The 21,347-nt window shown below is 39.8% G+C and overlaps 2 protein-coding genes across 14 annotated transcripts in view; both read left to right on the top strand.

Moving 5' to 3' along the window:
• grip1 (glutamate receptor interacting protein 1) overlaps positions 1-18,227 on the top strand; it is an 85,073-nt gene extending 66,846 nt beyond the window's left edge. For 6 of the 13 annotated variants that reach the window (XM_074698017.1, XM_074698018.1, XM_074698010.1 and 3 more), the window contains 16 exons: positions 163-349; positions 1,864-2,009; positions 3,172-3,252; positions 5,191-5,260; positions 5,596-5,741; positions 5,833-5,977; positions 7,029-7,168; positions 7,273-7,476; positions 7,561-7,711; positions 8,617-8,655; positions 8,926-9,037; positions 11,112-11,144; positions 11,832-11,942; positions 12,026-12,142; positions 12,231-12,377; positions 12,466-18,227. In XM_074698017.1, the coding sequence (XP_074554118.1) occupies positions 163-349; positions 1,864-2,009; positions 3,172-3,252; positions 5,191-5,260; positions 5,596-5,741; positions 5,833-5,977; positions 7,029-7,168; positions 7,273-7,476; positions 7,561-7,711; positions 8,617-8,655; positions 8,926-9,037; positions 11,112-11,144; positions 11,832-11,942; positions 12,026-12,142; positions 12,231-12,377; positions 12,466-12,768 (2,132 nt within the window). In that variant the 3' untranslated portion in view covers positions 12,769-18,227. The remainder of the gene's footprint in view (positions 1-162; positions 350-1,863; positions 2,010-3,171; positions 3,253-5,190; positions 5,261-5,595; positions 5,742-5,832; positions 5,978-7,028; positions 7,169-7,272; positions 7,477-7,560; positions 7,712-8,616; positions 8,656-8,925; positions 9,038-11,111; positions 11,145-11,831; positions 11,943-12,025; positions 12,143-12,230; positions 12,378-12,465) is intronic. The other 7 variants (XM_074698022.1, XM_074698011.1, XM_074698023.1 and 4 more) reach the window with 4 other exon arrangements.
• A 1,132-nt stretch (positions 18,228-19,359) lies between these two features.
• Positions 19,360-21,115, top strand: lsm8 (LSM8 homolog, U6 small nuclear RNA associated). The gene is made up of 4 exons (XM_074698466.1): positions 19,360-19,590; positions 19,812-19,852; positions 20,270-20,397; positions 20,492-21,115. The coding sequence occupies exons 1-4, from the start codon at positions 19,560-19,562 to the stop codon at positions 20,580-20,582; spliced, it is 291 nt and encodes a 96-aa protein (XP_074554567.1). The 5' UTR covers positions 19,360-19,559; the 3' UTR covers positions 20,583-21,115.
• The last annotated feature ends 232 nt before the right edge of the window (positions 21,116-21,347 follow it).

The following is a 21,347-nucleotide window of genomic DNA, read 5'->3' as shown; positions in this document are numbered from 1 at the left end:
ACGAAGCTCCACGTTTCTCTTTTCACTAATCATGATGTCATAATAGGAAGATAAGGAAAACAGAAATCAGCAACTGTTCCTTTAAATTTTTATTGTTATTTCACTAATTTCATCAACCAAACTTTACCTCCTCTGTCTACCTCTCTCTATCTCTGTCTCCAGTGTCTCTTGCATCCAGCACCGTGGGTCTCGCCGGTCAGGTCGTCCACACAGAAACCACGGAGGTCACGCTGCTCGGTGACGGCATCATGGGGTTCGGTCTGCAGCTGCAGGGAGGAGTTTTTGCCACGGAGACGCTCTCCTCACCGCCGCTCATTGCTTACATCGACCCCGACAGCCCCGCTGAGAGGTAGAGCATCACCAACATCCATCAATCTCTCTTGCTTATCCGGGTCATAGGTCATGGGTCAGCGAAGAGCCGTGGCTTTTGTCCCAGGCCACTTTTGCCAGCTCCTCTTGGGGGATACTGAGGCGTTCCCAGGCTAGCCGAGAGATATAACCTCTCTATATCTCTACAGCCTGCGGCTCCTTCACTCCTTTGCAGTGGCTCCTTGTAGCTTTAAAAAAATATCATTGAAATAAAGATTTTTTCTTTTACAGAGGGTATTGATGATAAAAAACATTGACACTAAATGAAATCACATGTTAACATATTTTAGATAAATATGCATCACCTCCTGCAATATAACTTTCATTTTGAGGCAAAGCCAAGTCAAAGTTTATTTGAAGAGCACGTTTAAAAACAACCTCGGTTGACCAAAGTGCTTTACAGGGGTCCAAAAAATCTCTCATACACTTTATATCAAAAACCAGTCATGAAAATAGAAACAGTAATAAAACAAAAATGAGACAAGCATGGAATGTGCATAAAAATGGAAAGAAAATAAGGATAAAACAATAAAAGAAGAGTAAAAAAGGAAATAGGGAATAACATATAACGGATAAAAGAGACAAAGATAAAAGAGATTAAAAAAATAATAATAATATCAGAATTTTTAAAAACTTTTTGCAGTTTTTTAAATTAAATTTCTCCAAATTTTTTCAAATATGAAAAAAATAACATGTTTTTTAAGGATTTGGCAAATATTTTAATTTTTGCAAATTTCATGTTTTTGAATTTCTGCAATTTTTCAAAATAATTTCAATTTATTTTTTTCAAAAAATTTGCAGACATATAAATTCTCACAATTTTTAAAAAATGTAGTGATTTTTAACAATGTATAATTTTTGGCTAAATTATAAAATTTTGGTGAATTTTTAAAATTTACTTTTTTCTTTAACTTGTGAAAAATTTTGCACATTTTTCAAAAAAGAAAATCTTTTTTTTTTTTTTTTTTTAAAGGCAAATTTTGGGAACTTCAATTTTTTCCCAAAAAAATGTTGCAACTTATTAGACTGTCTTACATTTTGCAAATTTATCAAATTTATTGTATTACATTTTTTTAATCCTTCTCTTAAAAATATTTCCAAATTTATTAAAATTATCATCATTTTCGATCTTGTTTTCGTGGTCACTACTCTCAGCTCGTGTCTATAGGTGAGGGTTGGCACGTAGATTGACGGGTAAATTGAGAGCGTTGCCTTCTGGCTCAACTCTCTCTTCACCTTCATCTTTGACCAACATTTCTTCATCACTAGCATAAAACACACAGAGACTTCTGCTTAAATTCTTATTGATCAGTATTTTAACAATGATACGAGTTCACTTATTTAAAGTTCATAGGAACAAACTGAAGCTTGAAGCGCCTTTAAAAAGAAAAGCAGAAAAACCAGGAACACTTGAATCTGTAAAACAAAACAGGATCCTCAAAGGAAATAAAGGGAGCTTTACCTGTGTGTTATTTTGTGTGTGTGTGTGTGCAGGTGTGGCATCCTGCAGATCGGAGACAGGATTCTGTCAATAAACGGGGTCCCCACTGAAGACTCGACTCTGGAAGAAACCAATCAGCTGCTCAGAGACTCCTCCATCACCGCTCAGCTCACACTGGAGATCGAGTTCGACGTGGCCGGTAAACAAAACAGAAACACTCACACACACTCACGCAAACAAACAAAAACCCACACACACACAGTTTCATTTTTAGGTTTTCTTTCAGGGGAAATATTCGTGCACAGTTGTTAAAAAGTAATCTGATCAGATTAAAGCTGTAAGGTTTGATCAAACCGTGTTCAGAGACAAAGAGGATCAAAGACTTTATCGGGTAAATCCTCTGGATTTAGTTGTTTTTGTGTGTTTTGATTTAGAAAAAAAGAAATGTTAAGGTGTGTATCAGAAAGGATCTCCCATAACCATGTCCGTTTTTCATATTTAAAGATTTTTAAAGGAAGTTTTTTGCTTATTTCAAACTGGATTTGTAGTTTTTTCTCTTCTGAGTCTGAAGTTTTTATCTGAGGACAGTTTTAGTTTTCCTCTGTTTTTAATTTAAGGATGACGATCGACCTTGAATCTTTGAATCCTTGAATATTTTTCCTCTTTTTACTTTTCCAATTGTTTCTCATTTTCTCATTTTCTCTGTATTTGACTCGTGTGACGCGTCTTTCATTCTGTCGACTAACAGCGCACACACACCATCAATCTGCCGTCTGTGTTTTGGCTGATTGACGTCCAGCCGGTGTTAAAATCTGTCTTTCTGTAACTTGTCAGAGTCTCTGTCACTTTAACGCGCGCTGTCTGGTATAAATAACCTCCCACGAATCAGCTGAATAAAACACGCTGTCATTAATGACTCACGGTGAATGAGTTTGTGATTTAGAGAGCGACGATGCTGCGGGATGAAATCTTAACGAGGGAAAGTATCTGAACACCGACGTGAGTTCATCCTCACATCTCTGATCTGCTCGGTGGTGGGGATAAATCTCCTCTTTGATGAAGAAATGGCAGCGTAAATCAAAGCTTTTGATGTCAGAGTTGATCAAAAATGGCCACAAAAAGCAGAAGATTAAAGGAGAATTCAGAAAATGAGCTTCTGCTTTGAGGCAGGAGGTGGAAAAACATGCCCCTCGCTGCTGAAAGCCTCCGCACAGATGGGGAGAGGAGCAGACGCCGAGGGCGCAGAGATAACATCACGATATTTAGATGTTGAAGTTTTCCTCGAGAGCAGTTTTTAAAACTATAAATGAATGAAATCGAAGGAGCAGATGCTTCATGTTTCTGTGCGTCTGTGTTTTCAGAATCTGTCATTCCGAGTTCAGGGACGTTTCACGTGAAGCTGCCGAAGAAGCCGGGGGTGGAGCTGGGAATCACCATCAGCTGTGAGTACAAACAGGAAACCTCCACAACGTCTGCATGTCAGCGTTTACGTGTGAAAACAAAAATAAAAACCCCAAATAATCCACTTCATCATCTTCTCATGCTGCAGTGAATATTTTCAAGTAAAATCTGTTTGGATTTATTTTTCAGAAATAAGAATATTTTGAGCCACTCGTAGAAAAACAAATTGCTGGGAGTGCTTTTTATCTCGCTGTGAATAAATTATTTTGTCATCCTTGACAAAATATTTTCAACAAGTGCAATTTTTCTTTTTTCTTTCTCCAATCTGAAATTGCTCCAGTTTGAGAAGTTAGCTCTAAATCTACAGTGTTTTATAAATGTAATATTTAACTTTTGAATATATATTTTCCATTTGCTTGATTTTATTTTTCTATCTTGTTTTTTTTTTTAAATTAATTTCAAAAATTACGAATTATGAACTATTTGATTTTTTGCGATGTAAATAACTGTTTGAATGTTTGAGAATCATTGCCTATTCTTACTTCTTGGAAATAAGTCTTATACCGTCAGTTTATTTCCCTTAATGGAGCCACATTTTAAGGAACATGCATTTGTTGGATGAGCAACAGAGCAGTGTATTGGATATAAAAGCCGTCTTAACATCTAAAAGCTGAGTTTGACTTGGCTTTGAAGTGGAATAAAGGATATCTGTAATTCCCATTCTTGATATACAAAATGACGTTGCAGATATCTGTAATTAAGAAACCCCAGATTTCTTTTTGCTTTCTAGAGTCTAATCACTTCTTGACTCTACGTCCTGACATATTTTGCAACCCTGAAAAAAATACACAAGAACGGCATTGAACATGACGTAAAACCTCATTTTAACCTCTTATAACTAATGAAAACAAAACTTTTCAGAAAAAAAGAGGACTGGAATACAAGACAGCCAAATGATATCTTCAAATCACCACAACAATCAGACGGGAGAAACATTTCTACCAGGTGTAATAATTTTTTAAAGTTTGACTGCAGCCCATCTGGAATGACTGGGGAGATGGATTTTTTGACCTATACTGCAGCCAGCCACCAGGGGGAGCAGTTTTTGTGGTTATTTCAGTCTATGGTCAAAACTGATTCCTCAGGAGTTGTGCTAAGTTTATTTCCCAGGAGTCACATCTTTCTACCTGTGAATTATGAATTTATTCTGGGTGTGGTATAATTTTACATATTTCACCCTGTGACCTGCAGCTTTTTTACACTAAAGCCTTTTTTTTAATAATATGCCCTTGAGCATATCTGAGAATGTTTGTAGTGAAAGCAAAGTCTTCCTGTTTTCTTGTCATAGACTCAACGTACAGCTCTGTGTCTCTGCACGCTCAGCTTCTCCAGTCTTGGAAGTGTAATGATTCATGACGGGGTTTAAGTATATTTTTAGCGATGTTAGCGCCGTGGCTAAAAATAGACAGTTGTTAAAACCGTCACTTTGGTCCGGGCTGAACTCCACAGTTTTCACACAAAGGGGAGAATTAAACCAGAGACCTGCTCCACACACAGGTTTGGTTTATGAAGCTCACCAGGGTCACATCAGGGAGTCGGTCGGTCTGAGGCTGGAAACAAAATAGGTCAGCGGCTCAATCTGACGGGTGTTTCATCGATTAGATTTTAATTAATTCTTTTTACTTTTTGTGACCTTGTAGTATTGAGTCTTGCAGCTCAGCTGTCCTCATGATTTGACTTTAAATTTTTTCTCTGTGTGCTCGTGTGGAACGTGAAAAATTAAACCCTGGCCCTCCTTCTGCTGTCGTACACATTTATCATTTTAATATTGCATAACCTGCAGTTGCTTAATGAGTCTTTTTAACATTTAATCAGAAACTCTTGTACTTGAAGATTAAGATATTCACAGTTTTTTGTTTCTTTCTGTTTCTGAAATCATTCAAACTCGTGTGTTTGTGTCTGTTTTTGTGCGTCTGCAGCTCCGTCCAATAGGAAACCAGGAGATCCTCTGATCATCTCTGACATCAAGAAGGGAAGCGTCGCCCACAGGTAACGCAAACGTTCAACGACGCGATTTTAGATGTCCTCGTCACTGTTTTAAAGCTTCTTATCGTTGGTTTTCCATCGTTACTTTAACGAGTGGAGTATCAGCTGTGTTGCAGCTCGCTCAGCTGGTTGGTTAATTAGGCTAACCGTACAGTCTGGTGTGTCTTTGAAACCGTGTGTGTGTGTTTTGTAGGTCATGTGATTTGGAGTGTGAAGCAGAAAATGTGATCTCCACAGCAGCATCTGTTTCACCCAGTGTTTGGTTTTACAGTGAGGAAAACACTGAAGCATGTGCGGCAGATGAAAGTGTGAGATCATGTGTGTGTTTTTGTTTTCAGGACGGGGACGCTGGAGCTTGGAGACAAGCTGCTCGCCATCGACAACATCCGGGTGGAGAACTGCTCGATGGAGGAGGCGGTTCAGATCCTGCAGCAGTGCGAGGAGCTCGTCAAGCTGAAGATCAGGAAGGACGAGGACAACTCAGGTACGACGTTTGACGTTTCAGAGGGAGGGTGTGTCTGAATCTACTTTGCATTCACGCCGTGTTTGAATGAACCTTTATCGATCGTTCTCAGACGAACAGGAAGTGTCCGGCAGCATCATCTACACGGTGGAGCTGCAGCGCTACGGAGGCCCGCTGGGAATCACCATCTCAGGCACGGAGGAGCCGTTCGACCCCATCATCATCTCCTCTCTGAGCAAGGGAGGGCTGGCTGAAAGGTACACACACACACGCGCACACACACGCACAGATATAAACACACCTTATTAAATTATTCAATAAGTTCTGGGAGCAATGAGCAGCGAGGCAGACGATTACAAGCAGCTAACAGGTACGCTGACCTTTAGACGCTGAGTTAAGAAAACATTTTAGCTTAAAGCTGCTCTGCTCAACGCTTTTCAAGAGTGTTTTACAAATCATTCACAAAAATTCATTCTTCTTACATAAAATATGGAACAAACCATGTTTTATTAAATTTTTAAAAATAAATTTACATCATTTTAACACTTTTCTTTAAATTATTTACATTAGACAATATTTTTATTCTGCTAAATTTCAAGTAATTATTCCCAAATATTTTTATGAATTTTTACTCATGTTTTTGTTTATAACAGTAAATAATAATGAGAATTAAATCTCTGAGCCTGTGAACTGTGCACAGCCGAGGTTAAAAGATGAAGTGTTGAGTGTCGCCATCTGCTGGTTGGACTGAGACAACACCTGCATTTTATCTCTTTTTTTAAATATTATATTTTAAATTTTATTAAAATTTTCCCTGATTTTTTTTCTCCATTTATTTTAATTAAACATTTATAAAATATTTTTAAAAATATTTTTAATTTTCAATTTTCCCATTTTTTTATTCTTGCTTGTTTCCTTGTGTTTGAGTTTTGATTATAAATGGCTTACAACAGCTCTGTATTGGTTTATCAATATACTTTATTTTTCTTAGAAGCTGTGTAAATTATGTTATATTGTGTTTTTAAATTAATCAGTCAAAGGAATTAAAATCTAGATGTACAGCCAAGCTGTTTCTGCTCACAGGGATTTTAAGTTTTGATATTTTAAACCCTGAATAAATAAAACAAGTTCTTTCGAAGTTATTTTTTTATAAACCTGAAGACATGAATTAAAATAAATGTGAGAATTAAAATTCTATCAGTGATGCGCAAAGGAAACTGTGGAGAAGTGTGTAAGTGTGTGAAAATCAGATCTCACGTCTTCCTGTTTGTTTATTTTTTTCTGTGTTGTTGTTTTTTTTAATCGTAGGACCGGAGCGATCCACGTCGGGGATCGTATCCTGGCGATCAACAGCAGCAGCCTGAAGGGGAAACCTCTGAGTGAAGCCATCAGTCTGCTGCAGCAAGCTGGAGAGACGGTCACACTGAAGATCAAGAAGCAGGGAGACTGTACGAACACACACACACACACACAGACACACACACACACACAGACACAGAAGATTAACGATCCCTTTGGAGTCAGTTTAAAGTGCTTCTTATCATTTCTTCAGTGTCTAGCCCAAAGTCCTGTGTGATTGGTCCAGGTCTGATGCCGGGGGCGGGGCTTGGCCTGGAGAACCAGGACGGGGAGGAGGAGCCTGTCGTCATGGTCGCACCTCCACCCAGTCAGAGAGTGTTCAGCACGCTGCCGTCTGTTGACAGCGCCGTGGAGTCCTGGGACGGGTCCAACATGGACAGCAGCTTCACCACGCCGGGTAGGAATCTGAGCAGGGGTCAAAGGTCAGAGTCAAAGTTTAAAACAAAGCCCCTCATGGTCGTATCTTTCTGTCTGCGTTCAGCTCCCCCGTTCCAGTCGTCTCCGTACAGTTTCCACGAGTGGCGCAACGCCAAGACAACGAACAGCCAATCAGCGTCTTCTCGGCAGAGAGCCAATCCACTGTCAGATCTGGGTCTGAGTGACGACGACTGGGACCGTCCACCACTTGGAGGGTAAGGGAGAGGAAATTAACTGAAAAATGTCTTTAATTTTTAAAATATCTGTTCAAATTTCACTTGAAAGACGGATTAAAAAATAAAAAAATCATAAAGACGAATAAAAAGTCTCATAAAGTCCATACAGAAAAACGAATAACTCTTTGAAAGGAAGTCAATGATTTTTTTTTTGTGTGTGTGTAAAATCTTAAACTTAAACTAATAACAGATGAAAATTTAATTATGACAAGTTACAGGACTTAACATCACATTTAAGGAGTACAAACATAGATTATCTTCCTGTGCAAAACTTTGTTTATAATTTATGTTGTATATCAGAGAAATGTTGAAGAAAAGAAATAAATAAAAAAAACTTTTTAACCTATCTCTAAATAACATGTTTGGTCTTCTAGAAAATAAAAATGCTTGAAAATTTAAATATTTGTTAATATTGTTTGGATTTTACTAGGCTTTTTATTATAAGATAACTAATATTTTTTTGACCGGGACCTTGTTTTGTTTATTTAAGGGTCTGAATGACAACAAAAAGTACAAATAGTGTTTAATTTTTCCTGCAGATTGCTTCAGTTGGCAGCTGTGAAATATTCTTTAATGGTTTCAGTAATATTATCTGGCTTTTTCAGAGTCAGTTTGGATCTGATATTCACAATAAAAACAACAATCTAAGCACTTAAAGCCGAGTTTTGGGAAAGACGTTAAACCAGTTACCCCAAAGTATCACATTACAGCCGTTAAAGCCTGTTTCACAGCTTCCTCCTGCAGAAATCTACCTAAATCTGTGTGAGTATCACTCGTTAATTAAGGGAGAATGAGCCCCATGTTTAAGAACCGTCTCTGAACTCAGAGCAGCAGCTCACAGCAGCGAGCTAACCGCAGTAACAGCAGTGTGTCTCATCCTGCAGAGCCTGTAATCTGCCCAGCGGTCTAATCACTGACAGCAGGTACCACACTGACCTTTAACCTCCACACAGTCCTCTGTAACCCCCTTAGACACCCCCACCTGGTGACCTTTGACCCCCGTCTAACTGACACATACACCTGGTGGAAGTGTATGTCGTCTCTGCACATGTCCCCCACCTGTCGCTGAAACACAACTCTCCACCAGCATGACGTGTCCGTCACTAAACCCTCCTCTGTGCTGTGTGTGAGTCCGTCAGGATGTTCTGCGCTCTGATTGGCCGATGGCTCACCTGTCCCTGCTTCCTCCTCAGGTTCACTGTGGGGCATGATGGGACAGAACCGGACCAGGAGGAGAACTTCTGGTCTCAGGCTCTGGAGGATCTGGAGACGTGTGGGCAGAGCGGCATCCTCAGAGAGCTGGAGGTGAGACGAGATTTTATTACTGGATGTACGAGCAGAGGAAGAAGTTTCAGGATCAACCCCTTTACTGTGACATTTGTAAACAGTGACGTCTGCGTGCGCATTTTGGCAACGGAAGGAGGAAGTTAAATAGCAAATAATCCCGTTTTCACCTGGATGACATCACTTTGACGAGCTCAGTGTATAATCAGTGAGTGGTCAGGCGTTCTTCGTAGATAAAGCCAGTGTATACATCAGAGAGGGATTTAAACAAAAGTCACTTAATGCTCATGTCTGTCGCGTGTCAATAAACCAGAAACCCTCCCAAACTAAAAACGAAACCACTGAGTCTGAGACCTAGGTAATGCTAAACAATCCAAAAAACTACATCCAGATGGAAAACTGCTCCAAATATATCAGAATATTACAAATTTTACTAATTAATAATTGCATCTTACTGTGTTTTATTTATTTTTCTGCATAGCACTTTGGTTAACTGTTTTTAAAGTGCTTAACTAATAAAGTTTGATTGGACAATTAGCGTAGTTAACTGTTTGATAAATAACCACAGTTTTATTCTGAACATAAAACCTGTCAGCCGCTTCGAAACTGACGCTTTGAGGATTTTTTTTAATTAGCATTTTTAAGGCGGTCTCTTTGGACACCCCATCTTCTCACCCCAGTTGTTTGACATCTGCTGCATTGACCATCATTATCTTACAATTAGCATCGTAACTCCGCCTCAGTTGTCTGATAATTCGCCCAATTTTTGATCCACTTTGCTCTGGACAATCACCGCCCCGCTCCATTTTCCATTTCCTGTCACTGTGCCTCAGCTGAGACTGACAGCAACTATCAGCATGTGTCAACGGTTAGAGCCTGGTTATATGACGACCACACTTTTTCACATTAATTTCAACAAAAGAAACCTCGTGCTTTAGTTGGGTCAATACAGTATTTAGCTAAAAGTCTTCCATTAGCATGGTAGTCCTTAACTCCAAAACACTAGTTGCTCTGTAACGGTCATGATTCTGTCAGAGCTCGATAGACGTCGACTAGGCCTGGGATGATTGCCAAAAAATCAATTAATGGTACAGTAAATTATATGAACTGGATAATTTTCCTGGCCTCAACATGTCGCAATGTGCATGCCTGTTTGTTTTCTTGACTTTCTTCTCTAAACAGGCTGGATATCAAAACGGTTCAAGCAATTTTTGACTGGGAGCCCGTTTTATTTTATTGTTTTTGTTTGTTTTTGAGGATATTTTTAAGTTTTTGATAATCCAATCACAATAAATACAATTTTATTGCATTTGAAAGGGTGTATTGCAGTACTATAATATAATATTTTTACATAAATGGTTAATTTGGTCTGAAATAATATTGTCAATTATATCGTTTATCGTCAATAAATGTGGGATGATACATCGTCCACCAAAATGTGTTATCGACCCAGGCCTAACGTTGACTGAAAACCAACCACAGGACAAACTGACACTTTTTAAGCTACTTAAAGGTTTAATTAAGAGTTTAAAGGATGAAAACTTGTCTAAAAGAACGGACCTTAATGCTGCTTCCGTTGCCAAATGCGTGAGTGTCTTTATGACGTTAGTTGTAAGGGGATGTATGAGTTAGGGCTGGGCGATGAGGTTCGAATCAGTTACAAAAGTTCAATAATTACTGCATTTTATTCATTTTTAAATCTTTTGGAACAATGAAAATCTAGATCCAGGTTTAAACACTTGCCTTTTGTTGTTTTTTCCACACATTTGTAAGAATTAGAGTTTTTCCAACACTCCTCAGCAAACACAGGATGTCAAGTTAGGGGGCTGCTAGCTAAGCTGCTATGCTAATAGGACAGTTCAGTTGCTATTTTTAGCAATACTTTAAAAAGGGACCTCACTTTTTAATGTGCCTTCATTATTTTATGCACAACACCTCCACTTTTATTTTTATTATTTATTGCCCAGCCCTAAGTACGCAGTCACAGCAGTGGTAGAAGTAGTTTCCTGATGCTAGCGGTCAAAGTTTTCATTCCTCTGTTAGAAATACAGCTGCAAACTTGAGCTGAAAAGAGAAATGACTCCTTCTCTTCCAGGAGTCTGGAGAGGAAACACACCTCCTCGCTCTGGTATCCTCCCTCCTCTCCTCTACTAACTCTCCTCCTGTCCTCTCCTCTATCTCCTCTCTGTAACTGGACTTTTAGCGTTGTGAAACATCCGACATGTTAGCTGTTTTTGAATGTGACTCTCTAACCGCACCCCCAAAAAGCAACAGCAGCCAGCTACAGACCATGGTGGCGTCATTGTGACATTTTTAAGTGACATCACTCAGCTTCTGACCAATCACGTGGCAGAGTCATGTTGCACCGGGCATGGCAGTTTGAGCAAGGCATGTTTGGAGAGCTTGTGCAAGGCCTGATGGGTAGTTTGTTTTGGCAGTCATGAAGCAGATCTGTGAAGTCATGCATGCGTCTGATGAGTCCTTGATTGGCTGAAAAGTGGGCGTCTGTCGAGTGATGGAAGAAAAGTTGGAGAAGCTAGAAAGGAAGCTAGCGTGTTGCTAACTTTATCTACAAGTCTTTGAAACATCCTGAAACTAACCAGCATTGAAGTAGACGTGTGAGTAGATTAAAAGATGGAGTTAGCCAAATTAACGATAGAGGATCTGTTCTTAGAAACACATAGACCTTGTTGGAGGAAACATCCGTAGATCTTGAGGAATGTCGAGAAGAAGAAACAAGGAAATCTTTTCAGTAGCTAGAGTCTGACTCTATTTTTTTTTTTGATAATCAAGAGTTTTGGTTGAATCTCTCCAGGCGACCATCATGTCAGGCTCCACCCTCAGTCTGAACCACGACCCCACTCCAATGCGCAGCACTCTGGGGCGCCAAGCGAGCTTCCAGGAACGCAGCAATTCCAGACCCCAGGTGACCACCTTCTTCTTTTTTTCAGCTCAACTTAAGTCGCTACATCGACGTTTCCGAAGACTGACTCTTGTGTCTTCTTACAGGTGACAGCTCGGTCAAACACCTTGCCCTCTGACCCCCAGCGTCGAGCCTTTGCAATGAGGAAGATGAGGCAGGAAGTCAATGAGATTCTAAACCAGAACCCTGTGGAACTCCACAAGGTAAAATTCAACCTTTGGTATAACCTGTTGAGTTTGTGTTACATGTCGGTCGTGCTGTGATCCTGACTACGTGTCTCTGCATTTGTAGTTGACTCTAGAAAAGGCTTCAGATCTGGAGGACTTTGGTTTCAGCGTGTCAGATGGTTTGTTGGATCGTGGTGTTTACGTTAGCAACATCCGACCAGGAGGTCCAGCAGAAAAAGGCGGCCTCCGAGCGTATGATCGAATACTTCAGGTACAAAAGAAAAAGTGGCCAAACACTCATCATCACACCTTGCTTGGGAAAATACCAGGATGTTCACCTGATGTGTTTCCTGTTTCAGATTAACCACGTGCGGACCAGAGACTTCGACTGCTGCCTCGTCGTTCCACTAATCGCAGAGTCCCCGAACCATCTAGAGCTCGTCATCAGCCGAAACCCGTCGTCCTCCACGACCTCCTTACTGGCCAATCACACGGAGAGCACCAACAACACCCACTCCTCTCAGCCAAACAGCAGCGAGCTCGGACCCACAGAGCTCTCTGTTGGCCCGGTAGAAGATGGGGGTCCGATCAAGTGGAGCCAACCAGGAGACATGCTGGGGGCGGGGTTTACTGTTAGTCAGGTGACTAACAAGTCCTTATAGCAGACAAACACTGGATCAAACTGGATCAAACCAGACTGGACTGGAGAGGTCAACAAGGCAAACACAACTACAATAAACTGGTTTAGACCCATCTAAACTGGTTCAGAGTGGACCCCCCATGGTGCTACACACCCTATGGATGGACTTTGACCCTTGACCACTAAAGTTTGACCTTTGAACTGCTGAAGCAGCTTGAAAGCACATTGGACTGAAGCAACTCCTCACCTTCTCCTGAGCCAGTTCTGCACACTGGAAGTACTGGTGTCACTGGAACCAGAACTATGACTACTGATCCTTCTGGAGCTACTGGACTAACAGGTCCCAGAGTAACAGGCACTGGTTCTGTTAACCCAGAGCCATTTCTACTGATTCTACTGAAGACATTGCCACAGCCAATGGTTTGACTGGTCTTAGCTTAATGGTTACTGGTCCTCCAAGCCTGGAACTGCTGACACCAGCGCCACAGCCAATGGTCTTACTGGTTCAAGACTTGATGGCGCTGGTCTTGGTGGTTGGAGGATTACGGCTACTGATTCCTTCGAAGCTTGAACAGATGGTCGCACTGGTCTGAGGCACATGGACTCGAGTTGTAGTTGTTGCTGAACCATGGCCTTGCACAAGCCACAACTCATGCTTACCGGTCCAAGACGCATGGGTTCAGGTCTTGGTAGTGATGGACTGAGGGGTACTGGTCCAAATGAAGTCAAAGTCTGTGGTCCGACTAGTTCAAGGCATGGTTCTTGTTCCCAGTAACAAATTACCGGTACCTACCCACAGCCACGACCACTGCTTCTACGAGCCCAGAACTCTGTCTTGGTCCATCTGGTCTAACTGGAACCAGAACCATTGCTTCTGGTTACACTGGCCAAGAACCACAGCAGCACAAAGACTGATGAGACTTCAGAATCCAGATCCTGTTGGTGGAGAGACGGGTTGCCAAGAACACTAGGGATGCTCTGATCAGATTATCACTGGGAGTCGCCAAACCAGTTCCAATTTTTCTTCTTTAGGGAGTCTGCCTGGAAACCATTTTAAACCCAACCACTGTGATTTACGAGAAAGTCTTAACCTTGATAGTCTTTAGGCTGGGATCACTTTTAGGAAATGTTTTTATATCATGCTGCTACTCGCTTCAAATGTTACGAAAGGGAACTCTGGTTGGTTGAGCAATGGAAGGTGTAGTTCTTGTCCGAATGGTAACTTTTACACGTTTGGAGAATGCTTTGGTAAGGTATTGGTCTTGAGATGGTTATTTGTAAGTGGACAGTGATTGACTTTGCTGAGTCATGGTTGGTGTAAGGTGAAGACGGTTTTGGCATAGGGTTGAAAAGAAACCTAGAGGGAGGAGATTTTTAAGAAAACCAGAATACAGTCCCCAAAATACAATCCCCTTGCACTTTTCTGTACCAAATTATTATCATTCATGACAAATTCTTGGCTCGGACATTGGGAGCTCCAAAAGTTTTGCCGCGAACACCAACACTCTTGTATTTGTCATATTACTAAAAATTAAACAGAGACATCACTCTGTTGTTAGAAAAGAAACCTGACAATGTCATTATAACCATTATTATAATTTGTTATTTATTTTAATTTCTTGGACGTACTAAGCTATTACTGTTACAGTATATCATATACATACTGTAGACAGGGGCGTATTTAGTCGTCTGGGGGCCCAAGGCAAACCCAGTCAATGGGGCCCTCCATGTCCTTGTAACTCATCTTCCTCAGAGCTAGACTGGCCTTCCCTGGGTCCACTGTCTCTTTCCCAGAATCAAGGCATGAGACAGTGCTAATCTTGTACATGCTAACTTAACGCAACTAAATGCATTTCCTCAAGTTCTGTACTTTAGTTTAATTTTGAAGAAAGTGAACACATAATTTAGTCCACTTTGTCCTGGATTTGAAATCTTTTATGGTCCATTGACAGCTTATTTGTCCCACAGTGGGGAATTTACAGAGTAACAGTAAAAAAACAAGAAAGGATGAAGTTAAAAACATTACAATAGGTAAACATTGAAATAATTTAGTAAATAACAAAATATGTAAATATCAAGCACAACATAAAACTGGAAAAAAATCTACTGAAAGAGGTGATATTTACAGTTACCATACTTTTTGGTACTATTATTTTAAAGTTAATGTATTTTTATTTGACCCCCTGTCCAGTGAGTTATGTATTCAAAAAAAAGATTTTGTACAATAATGTTTATCACCAACTCAAAAAGTTTGATTTAGAGAAAATGATCCTGTTTCCTGGGCTAGATAAAGTCCTTAAAATCCTAAAAGTCTGATATGTTTATCTCAGATCTCAGAGCAACATTGTTTTTATTTCTGACTTGGTTAAAAATAAGAAAAAAATGGGAAAAAAGTGTTTTTTATCACTTTCTTCCTGAATCAAATGTTCAGATGTGTTGTAACATGGAATAGCCCATTGAATAAGAAGGGAGGGGGAGTACCCAAAACCATCATTAAAGATTAAGCCTTTTGATGGATTTTGAAGCATGTGAAGTAAGATTTAGAAAAAAGAAATGCTTTCAATTGAAGAGAACTTCATAAATCAGTTTTTAAGAGATGCTTGTGGGGCCCCTGGGAATCTTGGGGCCCCAGGCAACTGCCTGTGTTTGCCTAATTGTAGCTACGCCCCTGACTGTAGATGTGGTGGATATAGCTGCTGGGTATCAGATATCACTGAGGGTTTTGGGTTTAGCGAAAGCTGTTAGGATGAGACTTTGCTTTAGTTTGAGTTAACTTTAATTTGTCAAAAACCAAAAATTCAGGTTTGTTTTTGAAAGTGAAACTTGCTGAAAAATTACCTTGGTAAATTTTGTTTCGTAGCTGCTGCTTCCAAAGTGACTTGTTTTTTTGCAATTTAATGTGCTAGGTTTGGGATTAAGCTAATTCTGTTATTTTTCCCTGAGTAACAATATTTTGTTGTTTTTCATGTTAGGAATATTGAATTTTAAACCAATCCCAGACCTCAGTGGAGGGAAGCAGGCGGCCTTGAGTTTTCTTGGGTGGAAAACAAAAATATAATGATTTTTTTGGAACATTTGTTATCGATCAGAGCATCCCTAATAAATTTGGGTGGAGAGACGGAGGGTTTACTGTTAAAATTTAAGTTCTGTGCCATGAATGAGCTGCAAACTGGAAGAGTAATGATGATGATGATGATGATGATGATGATGATGACGACGACACTGAGCAGTTCAATAAGAAACTTTTTCTACTGTTTACACCTGTTGGACTGGCCACACTGTGTGTACGTATGTATGTGTGCGTGTCTGTGTGTGTGTTTGTATGTAATGTGAGCGTGTTAAACACAAGGCCAGTTAAATCCCTCCCACCTCAATTCCTCGTCTTGGCTTTGCCCCGCCCCCACCCTTTTCCCCCTCGACCAATAGGCAACAAAGATGAAAGGCAGATAAAACCCTGAGAGATTGAACTGATTGGCTGGAACCAATCAGAAAGCATACTCTCCCCTGTCTGTGATTGGTTCTCCCCAACACACAAATGGACCAATCCGCTCCTAAGAAGAAGCCAAGCATGCCCCCACCCGACTCCCCCGACACCCCCAGTAACAGTGATCTATTATGCTAATCGATCGGTGTGTTTTTTGATTGACTGTTGTCAGTTTTCTCTGTTTGTTTGTTTGTTTTCATGGCGACTGAACCCAAAAATATGTAAAATAGATTAAAAAACGGTTCAGTCCCATCGCTGTTCACATCAAACCATGGAATCCCGAAAACCTTCACCTCATATCCACGAAAACAACAATGTTACACGACAAAAAAGAACCTGTTCAAAACAGGAAACCTGTGACAGTAAATACCTGTGTGTGTATGTGTGTGTGTTTGTGTAAGAAGAAAAGAGTGTGTGAATACGAGTGTTTGTTTTTGTGTTATTTCAGAGTGATGTCAACATCTTCCCACTCTCACCTCAGTCTGACCTCACTATTTAAACTGGCCAATCAGAGCCCTCCCTCACCGCCAACCACCACAAGCGCTCTGCTAAAGGGCCTGTTCACTAGAAACAGAAAGCTGTGATTGGTTGTTTCTTTTTGGATAGAAACTATGAAACAGTGCTAGCATACAATTAGCAAGGCATTTAGCACAGGGCTAGCATTGGCCTAATGGTCTACCATAAGGTAAACAAACTCAGCACAAAGCTTACACCAGCTATGGTAACCATCTTGGTAACATATTGCTAGCATGCAGCTAAACCAAGAAAAACAGCAAACCACCACATCCAAGAGTTAGCACATGTTTAGCCAGGGTAAAATCAGTCTTACAGCTCATAGTCTGTCAGCACACAGCTAATGTACCAGGCTAACAGAGGCTGGTACGGGTAGTTTAAAGTCAGAGCACAACTACCACAATGCTTCAATGCTAACACAGTGTTAGAGCTTAATTCTGCTCATAACTGGTTAGCTGGTGTTAGCAACTGAGTAACAAAGCTAGATGGTTACACATGGCTGGTGCAGCGATAATACAGGGCTAACACGTGGTGAACATAGCCAATATCTATTATGCACACAGCTAACACAGGGCTATCATGTGGCGGAATTGTCCTAAAGTTGTTAAGCATGTAGCTTAAACAATGCTAATATTGGGGTAAAAAATATACGAGCAAGGCTAACACAGTTTATTTATAACTAATATGGTGTTAGCACATAGCTATCACCAGGCTAATATGTCCAGTTAATGGTCTATCAGCTGTCTTAAAGCATGGTAGATAGATAACAGTTTGTTAGCATGTTGATAACACAGGGCATAAATGGCTAACAACCTGAGGCTAACACTTAATAAACTGAGCTAATATTAGATTCTGCTACCAGTTAGCACATGGCTAGCACAGCTTACACAGCTAGTATTGAGAAAGCTCAGAAGCAGAGCCTTGCTAAATGATTAGCATAATTTTGTTTTGGACAAACCGTTCCACCAATGGGAAAAAAGCCACAGAGCTGAGGGGGCGTGGCCTCAGGAGGGTTAAATGAGTGAGATCAAAAGCCATACACACTGTGTTTGTGCGCATTTACTAACTGTGTGTGTGGGTGCGTCGTAGAGTGTTGAGTTTGTATACGTGTCTGTAAGTGTGTGTGTGTGTGTGTGAGTGTGTAACATTGCAGGGATTTGCACTCTAGTGATTCACCTCAGCAAGACGTCCCACACACACATACAGACAGACACACAGATAAAAACACGAACACACACACATGGACACACATGCATTGCACTGCCATTTGAAATAGTGGGTCAGATTAGTTTCCATGTAGCTTCACCAACCAACCAAACTGTATTTTTCTTTAAAGGAACAGGGATGTTGTAAAGTATTTTTGTACAAATTTAATACTTTGGTAGCATGACGTTCCTGGTGTTTGTCCTGTTGGGCTCCACTGCTCTACTCCACCCCCCTTTGTATGGACGACTACTGAGCAACAATAAAGACAACGAAGACGATGACTGGACTCCTTTGTTTTATTTTAAATGAACCCAACTAGGGCTGCACGATTATCGCAATCGCAATCGCAATGTCAGCACATGCAATTACGTAATTGCAAAAGAAGATATCGCAATCGCAATCGCAATGTCAGCACATGCAATTCAGATTTTTCTCCATGATAACCAAGTAAGTCTGTAGACTCATCATTACACAACTTTTTTTATTAAATCGCAAGCACAATCGCAATCGCAATATTGTCCACCTAATCGCAAATCGCACCTTTTCCCCAAATCGTGCAGCTCTAAACCCAACACAAAGTTCAACACAAATTTGAATATCCAATTTGATTTTCAAATAAGAAAAAATCATTAAATTGGAAATTCTGTCACATTTGGATCTTTTTTTTTCTTAAAGGCTAAATTTCACAGGTAGCAAAAGTAGAATCAAGTCACTAAAAGAAAATGGATTTTTGTCATTGTAGTGCCAAAACAGTGATCAGACTATATGTATTCTGGAAAACTTGCAGGGTTTCGAAGTAATGATATTACTTGAATTACTTTTGAGTACTTTTCCCAGAAGAAGGAAATAATCTGATAATATCCTTTGGGAAGAGGTAACCAGATTAATTAACCGATTGTACAACCTAGATGAGGATTTAATTGAATTGGTTTAAATCTCTTCTTGTCATTAAACTGTGTTTGGGACAGAGCTGACCTGCAGTTGAGGCCAAATTTGTTTGGAATAACTGTAGAAATAGAAGATAAGACAAACTTGGAAGGTAATACTAAAATTAGTATCATGCTAAAATAAATAAATATGTCTCCAAATCAAGTTAAAGTTTTGCTTTAATTTTTTTTTTTTAAAGATTTTTTTCCCCTCTGTTTCTTATTCTAATACATATATTAATTTTTATTTTATTTATTTATTTATGTATTTATTTATTTTAATTAATTAATTAATTAATTAATTAATTAATTAATTAATTAATTAATTAATTAATTAATTTTGCTGTTGCAACAACAAAATTTGTAGCCCATTCTGTTTTATTCCTAATAAAAATAAATATAATAAATATAATAAATAAATAAATAAATAAATAAATAAATAAATAAATAAATAAATAAATGTGACCATACAGTCTGGATGCTCGGCGCTCTCCTCTCCTGCCTGCTCCTTGAATCGGTAGTTGATTACCCCTGTCTGTTCTCCGCTCTGTGTGGTTGCTGCGCTAGTTAGCATCTCTGTCGTCTCACCGTTACGCGCCTGTGACGTTTTATCGCCACCTAACCGGTGGAAACGATTTACCGACTTCTCTGCTGGATAAATAATCCTCGGGTCCGGCAGGAAGGATGTCCACCGCCCTGGAGAGCTACATCAACCGTATCCTCCTCCTGCAGCTAGCTAGCTGGCTAACATGCTAACTCCTCGTCCGAATGAATGAAGACGTGCTAGTTAGCTTAGCGTGGGAGCTAGGGGATGGAAGCTAGGAGAGATAAATGTGTATTTTAGTTAAAGTTAGCAGTGTATAGTGTCATTTTTTTCCAGTTTGTGAGGGTTTCTTCTTGTTTTGTGCGTTTTTTCCTTTAACTCTTTCCTCTCAGGCACCGTGGCTATCGTCACGTCAGACGGGAGGATGATAGTAGTGAGTATACCCCACACAGCCTGTGGTATAAAAACACCTTATATCACCTCTATCACTAGTTATGTTTTTATTAGTAATAATTCAAATAAGCTTGATTTTGTCTTTAAAGTCAGACTAAAGCCCATTTACTTTGGTTTTGAGGTGGTAGCAGTTATTTAAACATTTGTTTTGCTGTGCTTTTTTTAAATCAACATCCGATTTAATTGTTTTTAAGGGTCATTTATGGATGACAATGTCTCAAGACATAATTTGTTAGGACTAACAAATTATTTTTATGTGATCTGGCTTTGCCCTCAGTTGGTCTTTTCTTTTTCTTGCAACTTCTTCCATTAAAATTCCCCATAAAAGAATTAAAAAGTGGGTTTAATTATAGATTATAAACAGAAATCCTTCATCTACCTGTGTGTGTGTTTGCAGGGCACTCTGAAAGGCTTCGATCAGACCATCAACCTGATCCTGGATGAGAGTCACGAGCGGGTGTTCAGCTCCAGTCAAGGTGTGGAGCAGGTGGTTCTGGGACTCTACATCGTCAGAGGAGACAATGTGTGAGTGACCTTTGACCCTTCCAATCCAGAAATGTGACCATTGGTGAAGAAGACTGTTTCATAGTCTTCATATCATGGTGTGTGTTTGTTCCAGGGCTGTAATCGGGGAGATCGATGAGGACACAGACTCCACTCTGGATCTAGGAAACATCAGAGCCGAGCCGCTGAATTCTGTGGTCCACTGACCTCTGACCTCCTGGATCCTCTGTTCCTAGTGCAACAGTAGACTGCATGACTCAGTTGTAATGGGAGCCTGTTTTCAGATGCAGGTTTACTGATAGCTCAGTGAGCTATCCTCTGAAAACAAACTCCTTTCTCAGTTTGTATTTTGTATAAATAAAGGTGTGAAATTGAGCGCTGTTAGAGATAGCTTTTTTATGCTCCAAGTTGTTTTTGTCAGATTGTTAAATAAAGGTTCACGACTCGTGTTTTGATTTGTATACCTGTGTTTATGAATCCACTCATCAGTCTTCTTGAGGTTAAAATCTGAACTCATAAGTTTCTTTTTTTGAGCCTTTAAGGAAATTTTTTGATTGACCCAAATATCCAAAAGAAGAAATATCACTACACCTCATCTCTTTTCTGCTTCTAAGGTTACAGCACAACCAAATGGCCACTAGAGGGCAGAGTTTGGCTTGAAATAGATTGACAGAGAGCCATCCTGTGCCACTGAGAGACAAGACCCCAAGAAGAGCCAAGAAAAGCGACAATAATACATGGCAATATGTCAGTTTATTTTTTGTTTTTTAGAATTGGCTTCTATGCTACACTACTAAGAGTTCAATAAATCTGAGTATCAAGTCTGGGAAATAATTATGCAGTCTTGTTTTCTGAACAGCTCAACTTTGGAGCTTAGAAACTACTTGTTCCAGTCTTTATGCTAAGCTAAGCTAGGCTAACCAGCTTCAGGTATAAATGTGCATCATAAATGTTGAACTGTTCCTTTAACT

The sequence above is a fragment of the Halichoeres trimaculatus genome, unplaced genomic scaffold (genome assembly GCF_033239565.1).
Source record: "Halichoeres trimaculatus isolate MK-OKI-2021-1 unplaced genomic scaffold, fHalTri1.1 fHalTri1_scaffold_21, whole genome shotgun sequence".
In the NCBI taxonomy this organism is placed as follows: domain Eukaryota; kingdom Metazoa; phylum Chordata; class Actinopteri; order Labriformes; family Labridae; genus Halichoeres; species Halichoeres trimaculatus.
Note: the sequence above shows the minus strand (reverse complement) of the source record. Positions and strands in the feature narration are given on the sequence as shown.

What these genes read in the sequence shown, in the direction of transcription:
- lsm8 (XM_074698466.1), top strand. Translation starts at nt 19,560, where the DNA reads ATGTCCACCGCCCTGGAGAGCTACATCAACC. An exon ending in CCTGGAGAGCTACATCAACC is followed by an intron (nt 19,591 to 19,811) that starts GTATCCTCCTCC and finishes CTTTCCTCTCAG; the next exon opens with GCACCGTGGCTATCGTCACG. An exon ending in ATCGTCAGAGGAGACAATGT is followed by an intron (nt 20,398 to 20,491) that starts GTGAGTGACCTT and finishes TGTTTGTTCCAG; the next exon opens with GGCTGTAATCGGGGAGATCG.